Here is a 20,401-nt window from a genome sequence, read left to right as displayed (position 1 = left end):
CTACATGAGTCCTCTGAGTTTTATCTGTAATGATGGTTCCTATCACCACCACTGTGAACAATGCTGACTCTCTTTGGTCTCGCACCAAACTGCTCTGAGGAACTGTTCCTCATCCTAACCGGTTAATTATGCAGATGTTTTTGAAAACTTTGAGAGTTCAATATTTAATAGTACAGACAAACCCTTGAGATTTTGTCTCTTTTAATCGTACAGTTTCCTAAATTAGGAGCAGGCCATGCAGTTACCCCTAAACTCCCAAAGGTGTCCTTCTGCACTGCCTGGACGCTGAAACTTACCTCAAAGCTTTCCACAGCACATCCGTCCAGAACCATCACTCACATAAACGCAGACCCGCTGCGCCTCAATCATCACATGAAATCACGAGGCCCCCTCGGAGATCAAGGAGACGAACCATGGCGAGGTTCGCCATTCATAAGGTAATAGTGCCACCTAGCGGCCAGCTAACGGCCACACAGTCTACTCCACCCACACCGCACACGGGACATGCTCGCTAAAAACGCCCGCTCACCTGCTTCTCCAGAGCAGCTCATTCCAGCCACCCTCGAAGCCCAGCAGGCAGTCGTTGAAGCTCGGATGTAGTGTTTGCTGGTTTGGTGAAAAAACTCCTCCATTCAACCCGAATCTACTCATAACTTCACTCTCAAACCCGAGCCCCTCAAAACGTGACATCACATCCTCAATATGCTGCGTCAAATTGCAGCGTGATTTTGATTGGTCTGTTAAATTTTTTGCTTTAATTGCTGTTAATGTGTATCTTTTATACCACCGTGTGTATATATATATATATATATATATAAATATATATATAGTTAGTTATTTAGTTAGTTGATTATTTAATTAATTAATTAATTTTTTATGATGTGGCATTTTGGTGGGTTGCGCTGTTGCCTCACAGCAAGTAGGGCCTGGGTTCACTTCCCCGGCCAGGCGACCACAGTACCCTCTGTGTGGAGTATACATGTTCTCCCCATGTCTGTGTGGGTTTCCTCCGGGGGCTCTGGTTTCCCCCCCACAGTCCAAAGACATGCAGTTAGGCCAACTGGAAATGGTAAATTGCCCCTGGGTGTGAGTGATTGTGTCTGTCTGTCTGTCTGCCCTGCAATGGACTGGCGACCTGTGCAGGGTGTATCCTGCCTTCCACCTGATGACCACCTGATAGGCTCCTGCACCCCCTGCAACCTAGAAGGAGTGTGTGTGTGTGTGTGTGTGTGTGTGTGAGACCTATTTTAAGAAGAGACATTTAAAAGGTGCGATAAAAACTAATATTGCAAATACCGTGTAAATATTGATGTGTGAATGGAAATAAATGTCTAGAGGAGATTTATTCATAGCAAACTTAAAAATGGCATTTTTTCTCTACTATTTATTTACGGAGCTTAACATTTTGGAAAACACAAAATATAAATGCCATATGAACTGTGCCATTACTCTGCACACATTTGTTAAATTTAGCCAATCAACAGTGATAGCAGTAATTGGGGGTTTGCAGACGTGCACTCATTTTCACTTAAGTAATACAAAGTATTTGACCAGGGGTGCCCAAACATTTGCAAATGACTGTTTGGACAAGTGTCACAAATCATAGAAAAGCAACATTTTTGCAGAAATTTAATTCCAGGAGAGTTTAAGAAAGTGAATCTCGAGCACACACACATTCATCCTATAGAATAAAAGCAAATACATCTCTGACACACCCAGTAGGTTAAAAAGCACCTTTACTGCGCTCTCCATTCGTCATGTATAAAACACCATCACACTTCCATGGAGGAGCAGTAAGTGTGCATGCTGTGAGAGTTTGGACTCAGTGTCTGGAGCTGGGTGGAGTTGGCATCTCTGAGTGAACACACTGAAGCTCAGAGTTCCTGTCCTGCCCCATCAGACCCCACTCAGCTGCTGGAGGGCCTTTACTGAGGGATCATCACACTGCTCGTACCACCAGTCCATACACACACACAGAGCTGAAGAGAGGTCGAGGAGTTGGGCTATTAAGGTCTGTCCCAAATCATACCCTGTGCCCTTTCCTTCTGGAGGCCAAGTAAACCAATGTAAACTCAACTAAAGTGTAGAATTGTTTTAGCTATTTGTCTATAGCTTGAATTGGCTTAAGGGTGAATTCTACATACTTTCTAAATATCTGCATAAATAATCCATAAAGATTTTACATACAGAAAGTTATTCAAAGAGGTTTGATATGAAATGTTCTGCTCTAGATAAACTCATAATGAGCTTATCAAAAATATGTACTGGCCCAAAACATACAGACTTAAATCTAATACACACTTTAAAATAATCATTCTTCAAGGACACCATGGCTCTATAAAGAAAAATGAACACTCAAAGAACCCTTTGCATGATTAAAGGGTTCTTTGCATCATGGAAAGGTTCTTCAGATTGATGGAGAACGTGCTAGAGAGGGTTATATATAGAACCTTCTTGAAAAGGCTTCTATATGGCACCCAAAACAGTTATTTTATTGTTACAATTTCAGGCTTTTACAATAGAAAAACCCTTTTTGGTGCTGTATGGGACCCTTTTCAAAAATATGCTGTATAGAACCCTCTATAGCACATTGTCCATCAATCTGAAGAATGTAAAGAGCCCTTTAATTAAGCAAAGGGCTCTTTTTGTGTTCATGGATCTATATAGAATTGTTGTCTTTAGTAAAGAACCCTTGAAGAACCATCATCAAGTGTGTAGAGTAAGTCAAAAAAGTTCAGTGATCTCTGACTTTATCGTTGTATTCATTAGGAATGTGCTCCTAGGGAGGTAGATTGAGCTAAAGTTGGAAAAACAGAGCTTAGATCTGGGCCAGGCTGCCATCAAGGCCTTTAAAACTGAATCAGCACTATAGAAGAGTCACTATCAAATCAGCAGGAATACACAGGAAATTGCAGATTACTTATCTCAGACTTTTCCAGTCTAAAATAGAGTCTAACACAAGGGCTAAGGTGCGGTCAGTTCATACATTGTGCTTATGATAATGAATCCTCTAGAGACTTGCTTGTAAAGCTGATGCGCTAAAAGAGACTGAGGATTCCTCTACAGGAGTGCTGCTACATCTCTCTCCACGTCTTCAAACGGACAATGAGGGTCGAACCTGACAAAACAAAATAAAAAGGCAGTCTGAAAAACTGAAAACTGGAGTGAAAATAGCAATACAGCAAGGAATTAGACTTCAACCATAAGCATAACTTCTTGGTAGGATGTTAGTCTTGTTGGCATTAAACTGTTTGGTTGGTATCTCAATACAGTGAAGCTCTCTCTTAGCCTAATTCATTTATTTAATTAATAAATAAAAAGTCAATTTATGTCAAATAAGCACATTTTATGGGAATCTGAATCATAATACCAGAAATTTATGTCACTTTTCTTCACATCTGAGAAGAAGCCATCATGTAAAATATATGTTGGAGTAGGTTTTAGATTAAGCAAAACCATTTAGACCTGCAAATGTTCAGTAGAGCAAATGAGATTAAAGCAAAGCTCCTCTAAATTCTTTCTTTCAGCTAGACATGGATTCTATAATGTTGTGGCCTAATAAACTACTCTGGCTGAAATTAAGTCCCAAGTACCTTAACAGCCCACAGAATGGTGGAACCCATTTCAAGCTGAAAGTGTCTGCAGTTGTTACACACGTTACATACCGTTTGTATGGCACACCATCCGCAGTGATGAGGAACTTCTCAAAGTTCCACCTGATGTCATTTACTTTAATTGGAGACCAGTAAAATTTCTTAATATCTCCAATAATAGGGTTTGTGGAAGGAAGAGACTCCTGCAACAAATCCAGAAGAGAAGAGAGATCCTATTACCAATTGATTTATGGGTTCTTGTGTGGAATTAAAACAATATCACTGCACAGTTTATTGTTTTCTTGGTTCAATTCGTCAACTAATAATCAAGATATTCATGTTGTGTGTTACAGCAGGAAAACTGAAACTGATCATCCTGTTGTGAGCTGACCTCACTTTATGAAGATCATGGCCAAGCCTATTCAGTTTTCTAAGTTAATTGAAATATTTTTAACGAAAAGGAAAGGTAACTGGTCAATCTCACTAAACATTTCTGAATTACTGACCTCAGAAAGTTGATGACCCAAATATCAGTTGTTGACTATTCCTGTTACTTTTCCTTTCTGGAAAGGGTCCCGCCTACAGACTCCATAGTCTTACTGGGGAACTTCAATGCTCATGTTGGCAATGACTGGAAGACCTGGAGAGGCGTGATTGGGAAGAACGGCCTGCCCAATCTAAACCCGAATGGTGAATTGTTACTGGACCTCTGTGCCAGGCATGGATTGCCCATAACAAACACCAAGTTCGAACACAAGGATGTTCATAAGTGTACATGGTACCAGAGCTCCTTGGGTCAGAGGTCAATGATCAACTTTGTTGTCGTTTCATCTGACTTGGGGCCGTATGTTCTGGACACTCGGGTAAAGAGAGGTGCTGAGCTGTCAACTGATCACCATCTGGTGGTGAGTTGGATCAGTTGGCAAGGAAAACTGATGGACAGACCCGGTAGGCCCAAGCAAATAGTGAGGGTGTGCTGGGAATGACTGTCGGAGGCCCCTGTACGGAATGATTTCAACTCCCACCTCCAGGAGAGCGAGGTAGGGGACATGGAGTCTGAATGAATCCTGTTCAAAACCTCCATTGTGGAAGCTGCTAGGCATAGCTGTGGCCGAAAGCTTGTGGGTGCCTGTCAGGGCGGAATATGTAAATCAAGAAGTTTAACCCTGCTAATGTAATCTTTCTGCACAGATTCTAATCAAGTCAACTAACGTTGTGAGCTTGAGTAGGGCCAGGGAAGCTGTAAGGATTCGAAGAAGACTCTACAGGAGAGCAAACCATCCAGAAGAAGGCTTGTATGGAATCTGCCCCCATAGATTCCATACAGTTTCTATTCAAAAACTCACGCACACCTGTTCTTTCCAGAAAATTACTAACTTACCTTCAGATAAGCGTACAAAGGCTCCTCATTCATCCCATTAACCTCGATTTTACTAAACATGGGGAATTTTGGGATGAACCCACCACCGGGTCTCACACATCGCAGTGCATCCAGGGTCTCGTGGTTCTCCTCTGAGAAACGTGAAGAACAATTACTGTAACAAAGTTTTTATTACGTGATATACTGGCATTTATTGTCTTCACATTGGTGCATCAAGCACAGTCAACACAGCTGGACAATTTCTCTGTTGAAATAAGTGGAATCATTCTGATTAGTCATGCACATCATATAGAAGAAGGCAGTTAATCCACACTTGTCACGGTTGGTCAAATAACTGGCCTAAAGCTATTGTTGCCATTGCTATATTCAGTATACTAAACTTATTTTCAGTGTTCAGTGCTCATTTGTTCTAACCCTTACAAACAAGTATACTTAAAGTTCATTTTATTACGTAAACTTAAGTAAAGTTCAAGTATATTTCCCAAGTGTACTTTATGTAGTAAGTATAGGTACACCATTGTACTAGTAGTATACTTCTAAGTGTACTATTTCAGTACTTCTTGGGACTAAATTGTCCCACTTTTTGGTTTATAAAAGTATACTTTGAAGTATACCACAAGTAAAATTATATTTGTGAGGGCTTAATATGTTTCTTAAGTACATCTTAAGTATGGGTTGAATATACTTAAACTTTTCTGAATACTTGTAAGTATAAGCCAAGTATTTTGTTTAGTATATATCTGTTAAATACATGAAAACATGCTGAAAGGCTACTCACTTATTTTTAGTTTAAAAGTAGAAAGTATACTAATAGCACACTTAAATAAACATCTGTTTTTGTAAGGGAAGTGCTTGTACAATAAATATAATGCAGCACTATTATTATATTATGTGGAGGACTATACTAGCCCAAATACCCTGCTACCAAACACTGTAAAACCTCAGCACTGCTAAATGTTTTATCCTGCATCAGTATACATAATGAAAAATATGATACTAATCTGATGATCTGAAGTGGGCTACAGGTAGGAAAATCCAATGACCGCAGTGCTGCAGACCACTATAATTACATTTGTAATAGCTAGAAATGAGTCAGAGCTTAATAAAGAGTGCTGGGACAATGCACTACACCATTAGTGCGTTTTATGTCTATGAGGTATTGTTCCTTACCAGGCGCCTGTAGTCCAAACTGATTGCATGGGAATCCAAGAATGATGAACTTCAGACCACCGTATGTGTCCATGAGTGCATTCAGCCTCTGATACTACAGCCAAATACACACATCACCTACTATGATTTTACCATTATAGAAACAAATACTGCTCTTCAATGAGGTTTACTACAATACATGCCTTCCCACAAATCCCACTGCATACATTTAGGTCTGAATTGATCACGTGTTGGCCATTCATCACACTCAGAGTTATACTTTCTAATAATTATTACTCTTTTCTGGGCTCTTCTTTGGTAGACATGCATACATTATGAGTCAGAAAATCTCTCTTAGTACACATAATCTTCCAGATGTTATCCAATCACATATTACTTTCTGGATTGATAAGGGCCAGGATTCTATGTGTTTCACAAATTTTGTCAAAGTCTGATCTACAAAACTGGGGCTTCACAAACCAGCTGCAATAATCATTCACAGTTTTACCTCCTCAATAGTGGAGCCTCAAAAGGTGGCCACATTGACAATGAGAAGTACTTTCCTCCTGTAGACTCCGAGAGACACCGGCTTCCCGTCCAGGGAGTCCATAGTGAAGTCATAAACTGAATTTCCTGCCATGGCCCTGCCAAAGATTCACGTTTCAACCTGATATTTCAACCTGGTATTTCAACCTTATGCAAGGCTACCAGCCCAGTTTCATTCAGAGTCCTACAACTCCATGGCTCAGCAATTGTGCTGCATGGCTGCCTCCATTGTAACCCTGCCCTGTGGGTGAATTGACAAGCTAGATTTTTTTTGTGCTACATTTGCAAAGGTGTGCAGATTCTCATTCTGAATGAACAGGTAATAGGAAGCAAAGAGTCTACATGGTCAACATGGGCCATTATCCATCCAGCTGCTTGTGTGACGATATGTTTGTGTTTTGATTTAGCATTCAGTATTAAAGTTGCAGCTTTTCTTCATACAATTATACATCATCACTGTCAGATGAAAACCTTGCAACTCTTCATTTCTTTACACTTTATACATGGCACAAAAATGGACCAATAGAGATGGTTCAAATTACTTGCTACTTTAGCTTGTGCTAAACTTTAAGAAACTTTTTGTCCTCCTTTAAAATTTGCCATTTTGCAGATGTTAAGTTTTGTTCTGATGATGATGATGATGATGATGATATACAGGACACGTCTTAACATGACGTGAAGCCACATTTTGTAATAGTTCTCATTTCCAAGTCATGGTTTAAGGCAGATGTTTTAGATCAGGCAAATACGAGAGTGGAAAATTCATGTAGATCTCCAGAACTGGCTTCGTCCACAACAGCTGAGGTTTGATTTGGTGAATGACATTGCAGTACAGACAATTGAAGGCAGGGTTTACCAGTAAAATCAAAGTATATTGCAAAGAAAACCAGTGGTGGACAGTAACTCAGTAAATGTAATTAGTTACTGTACTTAAGTAGTTTTTCGTGTATCTGTACTTTACTTAAGTTTTTCCATTTTGAGCAACTTTTTCCTTTCACTTCACTACATTTCAGAGTCTAATATCCGACTTTTTCCTCCACTACATTTTGAGAAATCTGTCGTTCCTTTTGGTTTCTGTGTGTATAAAAACGTAACATGTCAAAACGAAAGAAGCGCAAAGCAAGAACACCAATCAGGGCACAGCGATCACTTTGTTCTGAGCTTGTTTTGACCTGTTGGTCATACCGACCCAGTGCAGCAGGTTCAACATCAGAGACAGCAGCGTAAAAATCTGGGAGCACATTCGTCACCTAAATGATGAACTAACCTAACTTTGTGTAAATAGACCACAATATAGAAATATGTCCACATATGCAGTCGAGACTTCATACAAACACTTTCATTTTATAGTAAATTAGTTTGGGTTAGTTTATGTTTATGAACAGACGCCTACAGATCAACACAGTAAAGGAAAACTTATTTGTGATCCTGAGTTTAAAGCCAGTTTCTATTCAACTTGTAACTAATTTACAAAGTAATCTTAAACTGAATCTTTGCTTGTGTGTAAAAAGTGATTTCAGAGCCACTCGGTTCTCCCTGATGGAAACTGTTTACCTTCAGTGTTTTGTGCTTCTGATCATTTTAATAGACGTCAGCGTCACTAATTAATGACGTTCTATTAAAAGACTGGTTTACCAAGAGAGACGCTGGAGGACTTTCACCTGAAATGAGTTCATGAAGCCAGTCTGGTTATAAAAATGATAACAGGACATCAGAGCCAGAATTACTCTTTTAGTACTTTTACTTTCATACTTAAGTACATTTGAAGGCAAATACTTTAGTACTTTTACTCAAGTGGAGGTCTAGAGTAAGGACTTCTACTTTTACTGGAGGAATATTTTACCTTGGGTGTCTCTACTTTAACTCAAGTACATGATCTGTGTACTTCGTCCACCTTTGAAGAAAACATAATGAATTTTAAAAAATCATAGAATCGTACATTTATAAGGACCAAACGAGAAATAGTGAGTGATATCCACTGAAAGAGACTAGCACAGAAAAAAAATACTGCATCATTTGGTAGCCTAGTTATCTGTTCAAGTTAGATTTGAAGAACGTGTATGTAAAGAAGATGAAGAAAAAGAAGAAGAACACAATCCTGCATTTAAGGTGCTCTCCTTTGTCACTTATTTGTGGTGAAGGTCTAAAGCCCAATGGCCATTCCTCCTGAATGTCTACCTTGCAGTTCAAATCCCACTCTATTAGTCTATAAATCTAAAATTTCTTCAGAAGATCACCTGTTAGATCTGGGACGGAACTGAACTCTGCAAAGCAAGTTAGCAATAAGAAGAACTGTGTGTTTCTGTGGTGTTTACAGAAGAAAAGCTCAGACTTAAATGTAACTTTGCTTTCTCCTGTGTTACCGCCCAGCCAGCATCAGCAGGAGCTCTGGGTATTATTCTTTAAACCAAGGCAGCTCATCAGTTAATAGACCAAACCAACAAGCTCAGCTGGACTTCATTTCCCCAGGCCGAGAGTTAGGATCCCCCAGTTTAAAGCTGTGATTGCCCCTTATTACTCTGCGATCCAGTGTCCTTAACATGGATTAAGCCTAGTCTGCAATGTCAATGGAGATATGTTTAGCCCAGCAGTCACTAACCCTGGTACTGGACATAGTGTTGACACTCATCCAAGATTTTTCTGAATCATTCTGTGTGTTGGTCCTCTGTCCAGGAAAAAGGTCTATTCCTGGACATAGAATGTCCTGAAATGTGGCAGAACAGAAGATGCTCAACAAGCTGTTAGCTATAATGGACAACACCTCACACTCTCTGCATGCTACACTGGATAAACAATGGCTCTACAACGAGCCTCCTTACTGCAGAGAGGGTACTGATCTCCTGCTGTCTGAACTGTGCTGAACCACATCACTGTATCTCCTCTCTGATTAATACACACTGCAATATATCACAACTATTGCTGTACTGACACTTTCACTGTGCACTTTACACTATAATATTGATGCAACTCTGAGTTTGTTTTGTCTATAATATGTGCTTTTAGTTTACCTCATACCACTCAGTGCCTGCTGTCATGTAAATACAACAAATCTGTCTCATTTGCCATGTAATTATGCAAATAGATATACTTTTATTTGTCCCGTACTTTAACTTATGTCTAGATTTATCTCTCTCTCTCTATCTATCTATCTATCTATCTATCTATCTATCTATCTATCTATCTATCTAAATCCATGCATTTTAACAATAGCACCTAAAAGCATTTCTCCTTTTATCCAATTAAACCATTTGTTCACAAACAGTGAGTTTGATTGGTTCTAATTACCTTTAGCATAGGGATAATTCATAAAGGAAGATCCTGTAGCAGAGCAGACATCTATCTACCTTAGACTGCATTGGGAGCACAGCTACCCATCCATTAAAGTTGGTTTAAAAAAAAGTCAGCCGCTGATTGAGTGTCCGGTAATTTTACAGGGCTGTGGCGATCTTACTTTACCTGGACATCTACCTTCCTACAGAGTTAAGTTGCTGCCACACTTGCTTCAGCTAATTCATTTGGATGCTCACTTGGTTGGATCAGATGTATTTGCGCTGGGTAAGGGAGGCAGCGTGTTAGCTTGGAACTAAACGTTGTAGGGAAAAAAGATGTCCAGGAGGAAGGTGGTGACCGCGGGCCTAGGCTGTAATCTAACCTGAGTCTGGTAAACTCTCCTGAAGTGCTGAACTGTGTTCCTTTTCGCCATTCAGCTTTGGAAACTCACTTATTTTGTACCTGCATTTTCTCAAAGGCATTTTGGAAGTAAATTTCCTTAATAGTATTCACAATCCTATACATGTTTATTTCTACAATAGCCCTTTTCCTAAACTATGATACTAATTCAAGTAAAGTAAATGAGGTTGTGAAACTACTGAGCCTACTGGGTAAGTTTCATGTACACAAATCCAGAGTCACGGCATCGGTTGCTGATTATAGGCTGTTCTGCAATGACTTGTTTTTTTTTATGATTACAACAGAAACAATAAAAAAAATGAATAAACAGACATGACTTCTTTTTTTTTTTTTTTAATCCCAACACCACCCCCCCCCCCCCCCCCCCCCTCTTCAGAGGACGATTTTTTCTTTGTTACTGGTATAGCAAATTTCTTTTTGGTATATGCTGCCATCGTGGAGAGGGAGGACAACAAACTGCAAACATACAAGCAAACAAAAATTACAAGGGGGAATAAAGGAGGGGGAAAAATGGTAGAAATTGGGAGGAAAGAGAAAAAGAAAGAGAAAAAAATAATAATAATAAATAAAAGATACAAAACATTTAAAACAAGAAAGGAAAAAAAAAAAACAGACATAACAGACCTGACTAAACAACATTATTAAAACACATTGAGTAACATAGATCACATCTATTTCTGACTTATTTGTGGTCAAAGTTATTGTCATCATTATTTATTTATATTTTAAAAATCTGATTTTATTTCATTCATCTCATTTTAAATGCACTTTTATTATGAGTGGGTGTACGTATTGTCCTTTCATTTTAACAGGTTCAATATAAACATGTATGTCTGCATGTTTCATCTTCCCAGTAGGTATTTGGAGCTGAACATTGATCCCTGTACATGATTAATTTAAATAAAATGTAAAATAAAAGAAGAGATTTGGGGGCAGTCGTGGGCTGGAGGTTAGGGAACCAGCCTCATGACCGGAAGGTTGCTGGTTCGATCACCAGCAGTCCATGTCCATGACTGAGGTGTCCTTGAGCAAGACACCTAACGCCCAACTGCTCCCCGGGCGCCGTGGATAGGGCTGCCCACCTCTCCGGGCAAGTGTGCTCACTGCCCCCTAGTGTGTGTGTATTCACTAGTGTGTATGTGGTGTTTCACTTCATGGATGGGTTAAATGCTGAGGTGGAATTTGCCCGTTTGTGGGATTAAAAAAGTATCACTTAACTTAACTTTGATTTTTAAAAGTGCTAAATTTAACTCGCCCTCTTGCTGCCACCTAGTGTTGGGGATGGGAAGACGCTTTTCCCCCCGGACACTAGATGGCAACAGAGGGACGCCGAACAGCGGTGGGAAAAACAGCCGGACAGCATAAACATGACAAACAATGACTGTCACTGTGTCGCTTACACGGCAATGGACGCCAAGTCGGAGGAGCGACCTGTGGGGTCCAAGTATGGAGGCGTTTTTACACCGGGCGTTTAGTATCTGCAGCAGAACCGTGAAGCCTTTGCAGGGAACGCATGCGAACCTCGCGTGTTCGTGTTTGCTGTCGGGTTAGCCGCCTGCCTGCGGGCTCTCTGTTTAAAGGGCTGCTCTCCATAACGCAGAACCTGTTTAACCCCGTGTCTAACGCAGAGCGTCGCTGTGTTCGTGTTCTAGCGGTAGCTAGAACTCTAATCCGTGTAGAACGACTGAACTGTTACTGCAGAGATATGGAAGCTCCTCTGCCTCCCTGTGTTCATTCGGCGTGTTTTACACTCTTGCAGCTAAAAGGTTCTCTGGGAAAGAGAGTGGTTCTATTTAGAACCATGAGTTCTGCATAGAAACCACCAAAAAGGGTTCTTCTGTTGTTACAAGCTCGCCACCGGAACAACAGCAGAACCCTTTATGGTGCTATACAGAACCATTCTCAAAAGGTTCTACGTAGAACCATAACCATACACAGCATATTCTCTGTCAGTCTGAAGAACCATTTCATTTAAGCATGAGATGGTTCTTCAGATTGATGGAGAGTGTGCGGTTATGGTTCTGTATAGCATCAAAAAGGGTTCTGCTGTTGTTACAGTGTTGAGCTTGTAGCAATAGAAGAACCCTTTCTGGTGGCATTTAGAACCCTGTACCACCCATTCACTACCAATCTGAAGAACCATTTAATTTAAGCATGAGATGGTTCTTCAGATTGATGGAGAGTGTGCGGTGTGTGGTTATGGTTCTGTATAGCATCAAAAAAGGGTTCTGCTGTTGTTACAGTGTTGAGCTTGTAGCAATAGAAGAACCCTTTTTGGTGGCATTTAGAACCCTGTACCACCCATTTTCTACCAATCTGAAGAACCATTTCATCATGTAAATAACCATTTAAGCATATAGAGCCATGCCCTTTACTAAAGAACCCTGAAGAACCATCTTTTTAAGAGTGTATGGCTGATATGTAGTGGACAATAAGGGCTAACTGTGCAGGTTCTATGGATTATAACTATGCACCCAAGAACCATAGAGGAGGAACCGTTATTTTTAAGAGTGCAGGTCTGAATACATGCTGTCCTGTTGCAGGTATCAGTTGCTGGACCTGCCCTGGGAGGATGTCTTGGTGACCCATGTGCTGTGCTACCTACCTTTGCGGCATCTGGCCAGCCTGCAGCGCGTGAGCAAGAGCTTTCGCTCCCTTGTTCAGGCCTATCTGGCCAATTGCCGCACTTTCGACTCTGCACAGGTGAGCTGAACCTGCTCATAGAGCTAGTTTTGTGGATGTGGCTTAAGCCAAGTCTTGGAATGAATTCCAGTGGCAGTGGTATTTCACCCTTAAAAGTCCAAGTAGGTCTCGGTTTAGCCTTAACCTGGATCTGGGAAACATACAGTCTGTGTAGTGAGTGTGGATACTTTTCATTCACATACATACTGTGTTTGATTATTTCATCTGTTCTGTGCTGTCAAACCCTTCTTTTGCGTGAACATCTGTGTGTTGAATAGAATTTCATTTTTAGGCATTCATTTGATTTGTATTACTTTATGCATAATACCCAAATATTTAACAATAGACAGATAAGCAGCGAGTAACTGGGCGGCATGGTGGCACAGTGGGTAGCGCCCCTGGCAAGAGGAGCCCAGGTCTTTTCTGTACACGTTCTTTGCATGTTCTCCCCATGTTTGTGTGGATTTCCTCCAGGTGCTCTGGTTTCCTCTCATAGACTAAAGACACGTGTTCATGTGAAATAGAGATGCAATTTAGCCCCTAGGTGTGTGTGTGTGTGTGTGTGTGTGTGTGTGTGTGTGTGTGTCTGCCCTGCGATGGACTGGTGATCTGTCCAGGGTGGTTCCTGCTTTCCACCCAGTAAGTGCTGGGATGGGGTTCAATCCCCAGTGCTGACAACACATGACTGAGGTGTCCTTGAGCAAGACACCTAACCCCAAATTTCTCCCCAGGCACTGTGGATAGGGCTGCCCACCGCTCTGGGTAAGTGTGCTCACTGCCCCTTAGTGTGTGTGTATTTACTAGTGTGTATGTGGTGTTTCACTTCACGGATGGGTTAAATGCGGAGGTGGAATTTCCCAGTTTGTGGATTAAAAAAGTATCACTTAATGTGTTTAAACTTAAAAAAAAAAAAAAAAACTATATAAACTGCATTTGTATAAACTGCATATTTTTTGCCACATATTGTATACAGTATAGCTCTGACTGAATATAAATCTGAGTATTTCTGCATTAGCTTTTGGCCCCTTTGCAGTTTCCCAAGGTTGTTGTTAGATAAAGCAGCATTCTTGCGCACGCTATGGTTTCAGGCTTTTTATTTAACATATACAAAAGTTGTGACCAATGAGGAACAGGCGAAAGGCAGGATACACCCTGGACAGGTCACCAGTCCATCGCAGGGCAGACAGACAGACACAGACAGTCATTCACACCTAGGGTCAGTTTAGCATGTCCAAACGACCTGACTGCATGTCTTTGGACTGTGGGAGGAAACCCACACAGACACGGGGAGAACATGGAAACTCCACTCAGAGAGGACCCCGGTCCCCCGGCAGGGGAAATCGAACCTATGCCCTCCTTGCTGTGAGGCGACAGCGCTACCCACCACGCCACCGCTCCACTACCCCTAAGTGTCCTACTCTATAGTGTGAACATTATTTTACAGTTGGGTAAATGAGCTTTTATAACAATCTGATTGACATTTCATGAATTATTTCAGAATGTTTCAAGAGAAATTCGCAGACTAATGAGGCCCTGAAATACAATACAATACAATATAATGCGAGCAATATATATGAGGCACTTAGATACATGAATCTAGATAGATATGTGAAAGATACACTTATCTATAAGGCTAATTTGTTCCTTTTTTAGTCAAACATTATCAGGGCTAAAGGTGCAGGATAAGGTTTTACATTTTTTCACATTCCCGAACACAATAATGTGTTCATTTAACAAATCTTCTTCTGCCATAAGCTTTTTGTGTCCTCATCTCTGTCTCCAGACAGGTCCTCGCATTCCAAAGGAAGCGTTCTGCTCCATGCTTCGTGACAACAAGGTCCTCCACAGCCTCTCTGTCCATGGCTGCTCTGACTGGATCACTGATAAAGAGCTGCTGCCTGTCATTGGTCAGAACCAGCTGCTTCTTCGTGTCGACCTGCGCGGCTGTGTCAGGCTGAGTCGCCATGCTCTGGTGGCCGTGTCCCTGAGCTGCCCCCGCCTGCAGCATCTGTGCCTGGCACACTGCGAGTGGGTGGACAGCCTGGCGCTGAGGAGCCTGGCTGACCACTGTGCAGACCTGCGCTCTCTGGACCTCACTGCCTGCAGGCAGCTGAGGGACGAGGCTGTCTGTTATGTGGTGGCGAAGTGGCCCTCATTGCGGTCACTCTCTGTGGCTGTTAATGCTAACATCACGGACGTGGCTGTGGAGGAGGTGGCCAAGCGCTGCAGGGAGCTGGAGCAGCTTGACCTGACGGGGTGTCTGAGGGTACGCAACGAGGCCATCAGGTGAGGCACAGAGAGGGAGGGGTGAGTGTGTTACTGTTGCACTGTATGTTTAAAATAAATAAATAAATAAATTTACATCTAATGACTGTGGTATATCTGGCATATTTTGACACGAGTAAAGATCAGACGCTATTATTTGCCCCAAATTTTTGCATTTTTTGGAGACTTTCACAAAGTCACAAACTCTGAAAAGTCTGAGATTGGTCAAATCTTTGACAGTGTACAGTAAAAGCTTTGGTAAGTGATTCAAAGACTCATTTGCATTTTACAGCCTTGTGTGATATCAGCATTGCGAAAGTCACTAACCTAATCAGTTATAACTATTCACAGACAGTATGAAGGGTTTTGTTTCTAAAAGAAACTGTATAATATTTTAAAGAATTTTCTTTGGTTTTTTATGACAAACATTGTTGGGAGTGGGTTTTACATGTACAAGAAATGTCAGTGCTTCATTATGATTGATACAGAAATAATGTGCTTTCCATTATACATCAGCTGTTATTATTTTCAAATGTATCAAATCTTAGGAATTAAATTCTTCATATATTGTGCAACCTTAGATTGTGTGTTAATGTGATTATATTGCTAAATGAAATGTACTCGGACTGTTTTATAAACAAACTGGTGACTCAGTGATGTAACATGGTTAAAGACTATGCTACATTACATTTGACCAAAATAATTGAATTACATGAATACCTCGATTCATCAAAACACCCAGAGAAACTATTCTGGAACTGTGAGTGATCAACAACCTTGCAGTACGTAATGATAAAACCATTGTTAATGTATTTCTAAATATATTTAACATTTTATAAATAAGCACATATTGATATGCATATCAACGTCTTCTGCAGTGTCAGTGCTGAAGGACAATCTCATTAACTGTCAGTCTGTTTTGTGGCCCTAGTGTTTGTGCGAACTTCACAAGATTTTAGGAGTCCGATATAAAGTGAAGAACACTGGGTTAGTTCTTGTTAGGGATGCACAGTGATAGCAGAACATATTGTTATTGGCAGACATTTGCTTCAAAAGAGTCAGCAATAGACAGATGTTTAGATTTGACTGATGTTTCAAAGTGATATTTGGTGTTTATTGTTCTCTGAAAGAGCAGGACGTTGAGATGCGAGGCTACCGCACTAAAATCATATTTATCGATCTGCATTTGTAACTCTTTACAGGTAAATATCACTTTTCTTGGTTAGGCCAATCCAAGTAGATCTATTCCCAATTTCTACATTTTATAAGTGTTTGTGTGTCAGTTATGCTTACATGAAAAATATCAGGTATTGGCATCGGCCCACAGTTCTAATATTGATGTTTCCATAATTCTTGCACATTTTGCTGCAGCTTTAAAGTTTGTCTTGTACGCTGTCCAAGATGTCCAAAAGTATCCAGACACCCCTTCTAATTAGTGAATTTAGCTACTTTTAAGGTGCACCCGTTACTGACACAGAAGTGCAAATTGTGTGTATGTACACTTGTATAATCTCCATAGAAAAGTACTGAATATAGAAAGGGACACTGGAGCAGCCAAACATGATCTTAAAGTCACCAGGTTTCGGCAAGACTGGTTAAAAGCTCTTAACATTGGGCTGAGGAGCAGTCGAACTCTGTTATCTGGAGTGATAGAGCTCCATTCATTTAATCCAGAACTAATCATTCGACATCACTAAATGACTTCACTAGTGCTCTTCAGGTTGAATGTTATCAGATCTTAACAGCAGTGTTACAACATCTAGTGTAAAGCCTCCTAGAAGAGTAGAAGCTGTTATGGGGACTTTGGAAGAATTGTTGAATGAGCGAGTGTCCACAAACCTCTGGACATGTGGTGTATGACAGACTCGGTTCCAGAGCAAGTAAACGGGCTTTTTAAATTCAGTTTTAAGATTTGAGTACTCCTGCCTCCTTATGAATGCATATATAAGCATGTGTTTGTGTACTATAATTAAGACGTTTAATTTGTTTCTGATTTTTATGATTTTGTGTGTAGGACCGTGGCTGAATATTGCCCTAAACTGCAGTCCCTAAAGGTGAATCACTGTCACAATGTTAGCGAGTCCAGCCTGGGTGTTCTGCGAAGGAGGAATGTCGAAATTGACGTAGAACCTCCCCTCCAAAGGGCGCTAGTGCTGCTTCAGGATGTCGTGGGCTTCGCCCCCTTCATCAATCTTCAGATATAACACCAACCTGGAACCACATGCATCATACATCTCAGAGGGAGAGTGCTGATCTGCAGGCCTCTTCTCTACCTACAGTCATATTCTTTAGGCTGTCTCTCAGCAGCAGTTAAGTCTTTTTCTGAGAATTATGATACATGTGACCTCTGCGGCAGTCTAGAAACAGGTGAGTGCTTTGTCTAGTGTATTTAAGAACTAGTTTCAGTCTATTACTGCAAAATGTTTTGCTTGCAGATCTATTTTAGTGATGAAGAAATTCTGTTGTTCGTTATCTTTCAGGTTATCTCATCTTTGATGTATTTGGAGCAGCTCTCTGTGCTGGCACACTGCAATATCATTGATGAAATATGGAAATGTATAGTAGTGTTTTAGCGTAGCAGTATCTGTCCAAATCCAATCCTGGAGGCTACAGCTCCCCTGTTGATTATTAATATTAGCATCAGGTGCATTCCAACGGGGGAGATTGCAGTAGCTGTCCAGACTGGACATTGGCACACAACTGTTTTAGAAACTTTTAGCTCTTGAACACTTTTCTGAACACTTATGGAATCTGTCATACTTGACGTTTGCATGTATAAATGCAAAGTTCTTTGTATTCTACTATGACAATATTATGCATTCTGAGCACTCCAATAGCTTTAGAAGTCCTTTGAATTATGATGGGACGCTCGTCTGGTTCATCACCGAATTGCAGGAGTTGTAATGTTTAATTTTATTTATTTGGATTATTTTTGCTTTGATTTTTGGTGAAGACAAAGCTGTTTAATTTTGCACTTATGAGAGACTGAAAAAAAAAATCACTTGCACTTTCCAGAGTATCCATTTGTGTCATACCTTACTGAGCAAGCGGATTGTGATGTGTCCCAGGGTCAGTGGACATACATGCACCTTCCCCATTTCTGCACAGTAGAATTGCTACTGTATATGGTAAAAACTAACGCACAGACATTATAGGTCTACCTATTGAGTTAACTGGAGTTAACTCACCACATGCAGATGCATTTAATACAATCTTAAGGTACTGATCATTTCAGTGATGGCATTGTTTAAAAAAAAAATTATTTAAGGTTTGAAGCTTTATGTGAATTGCATTTGGAAAGGAATGGCACCAGGCTTAGATTGGTCTCATTAGGAAGTTAATCAAATAAAAAAAATGACACTTAATAGTGTTGAGCCATTTATTATTTGACTTCAACAGCCCATCACAATCACCTGTTCCATTTAAAGGAGAATTGATTGAAATGAAAACTGTCATGCAGAGTGGTTTGATGCTGGTAATTATAAAGAATGGTAGAATCCAGGGGTTGTAATGTCTAAAACAGAAATATAGCCAAATTATTTACTTTCCAAATAACCAGTGACATTGTCATAAATCTTAATAAAAGGGGTTTCACTGGGTACTGTTTTGCTCCCACCATTCTGCTTGTACCTCTTCAGCATGAATGTATTTTTACAAATACATAGATCAACATCCTATCTCAAAACTAGCGTAGAGCAGTCTCAGGCATCAGGCAGCAAATACATAACCATTTCCCATCTTAACGATAAATAATCCTGCAGTTATGTTTTCAAAAATCAGTGGTATTCCCTTTTTAAGAGTGAATTTCATTACGAATATCTTTTTTCTGAGTCACTTCATGTGTTGACATGGCCACTGTATAACAAACCAGCACACCTGGTTCAGCTCATGCTGTGTGAGTTGAGCTAGGGGTGTTGGAGCTCCTGTGGGCAGGCTGTTCTACTGTATCACACGTTGTATTATCATGTCTTTTTTTTATGATTCTGTATACCTGTGAAATGTTATTGTAAAAGATGTGTAATTGTCTTATGCAAATTGCTGTATGAGGGGAATATATCATCTTCTGCAATATAGTGGTCTGACTTTGATTTATGTACTATTAGTTTGGCTCAGTTAGTGAATGATCAATAACGTTCAGTGAACTTCACACACATGGAATTGTTTGCAGATTTGCCATAACCCAGTTGTTATTCATAATCCTGGGCTAAATTCCCCATCCTGGGTTTCTCTGCACTCAAGTCATCCTTTACAGTCGGCCTTACGTGTAACATGGCGAGGGTCCGAACACTGCATACTTTTTCTTGTTGAGCTTGCATGTACAACAAAATGACCACTAGAGGTCAGTAGAAGCCAGTGGTTGTTGAAATCCTGGTGCAAATACTATTTTGGTCATTTGGATCAGTGCTATATTTGTGGCTGGCTTTATTCCAAGTAATCTCTCTCGCTCACTCCATGCTGATGTAATCCACATTTGCTAATACATGTTCAAGCTATATTAAGAAACTGTAAACCATGCATAGTTTGGCTCTCACTTATGTGACTGTCAAAATGGTATCTGGGGACAGTTGTGCTGTTAAGTCAGGAAGTTGGTAATGGAAATCCTCAGTACAATTCCAAAGGCACAAAAATACCAAGAAACTACATGCACAAAGTCACCATGAGTTCAGCGGAGCTGGATCGTTCCGAACGGGCGACCAGGGCAGAGAAGAGAGGACAGTCGATCATGCTCACTCTCCCACCTCAGCCTTTAGACAGAGCTGTTCATGGGCACTTAAAGATATAACCTCAACAGATGGATCACTGATGGATGGACGTGATGAATCCTGGCGAGTCAGCATCTGTATACGATGTCCCAGCAGCACTTGTGTGCTAAGCCTTTGTGACATCCAAGATGCAATAAAGCATCTTGTCCATGTTTTGCTAGTGGGTGACTTTCCCAAAGAAGAGTTTGGCCCCCTTGCTATCTGTATGACCACAGTTGCAGATGTCTGTCCACTCTGACACTGTCCTATAATGATTAGTGTTCTTGGTCATCTAGATCCATCTTTTCGCCCACCCTCAACCAATGTACCTAGCAGAAAATCTGGGCCACGAC

At 40.6% G+C, this 20,401-nt stretch overlaps 2 protein-coding genes across 2 annotated transcripts; one reads left to right on the top strand and one right to left on the bottom strand.

The window, feature by feature from the left end:
- Positions 1 to 3,060: 3,060 nt before the first annotated feature.
- gpx9 (glutathione peroxidase 9) lies at positions 3,061 to 6,223 on the bottom strand. The gene is made up of 4 exons (XM_017717897.1): positions 6,145 to 6,223; positions 4,975 to 5,105; positions 3,666 to 3,796; positions 3,061 to 3,118 (listed from the first exon to the last, which is right to left on the bottom strand). Exons 1-4 carry the CDS (start codon positions 6,215 to 6,217, stop codon positions 3,061 to 3,063), a joined length of 393 nt encoding a protein of 130 aa, XP_017573386.1. The 5' UTR covers positions 6,218 to 6,223.
- Positions 6,224 to 11,673: 5,450 nt separating this feature from the next.
- fbxl15 (F-box and leucine-rich repeat protein 15) lies at positions 11,674 to 19,375 on the top strand. Its single transcript, XM_017717874.2, has 5 exons — positions 11,674 to 11,803; positions 12,903 to 13,062; positions 14,825 to 15,327; positions 17,321 to 17,673; positions 17,787 to 19,375. Exons 1-4 carry the CDS (start codon positions 11,727 to 11,729, stop codon positions 17,508 to 17,510), a joined length of 930 nt encoding a protein of 309 aa, XP_017573363.1. The 5' UTR covers positions 11,674 to 11,726; the 3' UTR covers positions 17,511 to 17,673; positions 17,787 to 19,375.
- Positions 19,376 to 20,401: the final 1,026 nt, after the last annotated feature.

This window comes from Pygocentrus nattereri, chromosome 13, assembly GCF_015220715.1.
Source record: "Pygocentrus nattereri isolate fPygNat1 chromosome 13, fPygNat1.pri, whole genome shotgun sequence".
Taxonomy (NCBI): Eukaryota; Metazoa; Chordata; class Actinopteri; order Characiformes; family Serrasalmidae; genus Pygocentrus; species Pygocentrus nattereri.
Note: the sequence above shows the minus strand (reverse complement) of the source record. Positions and strands in the feature narration are given on the sequence as shown.

Coding starts and splice junctions, on each gene's coding strand:
- gpx9 (XM_017717897.1), bottom strand. CDS start 6,217: ATGGACACATACGGTGGTCTGAAGTTCATCATTCTTGGATTCCCATGC. Junction 5,106..6,144: donor GTTTGGACTACAGGCGCCTG/GTAAGGAACAAT, acceptor CACGTTTCTCAG/AGGAGAACCACGAGACCCTG. Junction 3,119..3,665: donor GATGGTGTGCCATACAAACG/GTATGTAACGTG, acceptor TTGTTTTGTCAG/GTTCGACCCTCATTGTCCGT.
- fbxl15 (XM_017717874.2), top strand. CDS start 11,727: ATGACAAACAATGACTGTCACTGTGTCGCTTACACGGCAATGGACGCC. Junction 13,063..14,824: donor GCACTTTCGACTCTGCACAG/GTGAGCTGAACC, acceptor CTCTGTCTCCAG/ACAGGTCCTCGCATTCCAAA. Junction 15,328..17,320: donor GTACGCAACGAGGCCATCAG/GTGAGGCACAGA, acceptor TTTTGTGTGTAG/GACCGTGGCTGAATATTGCC.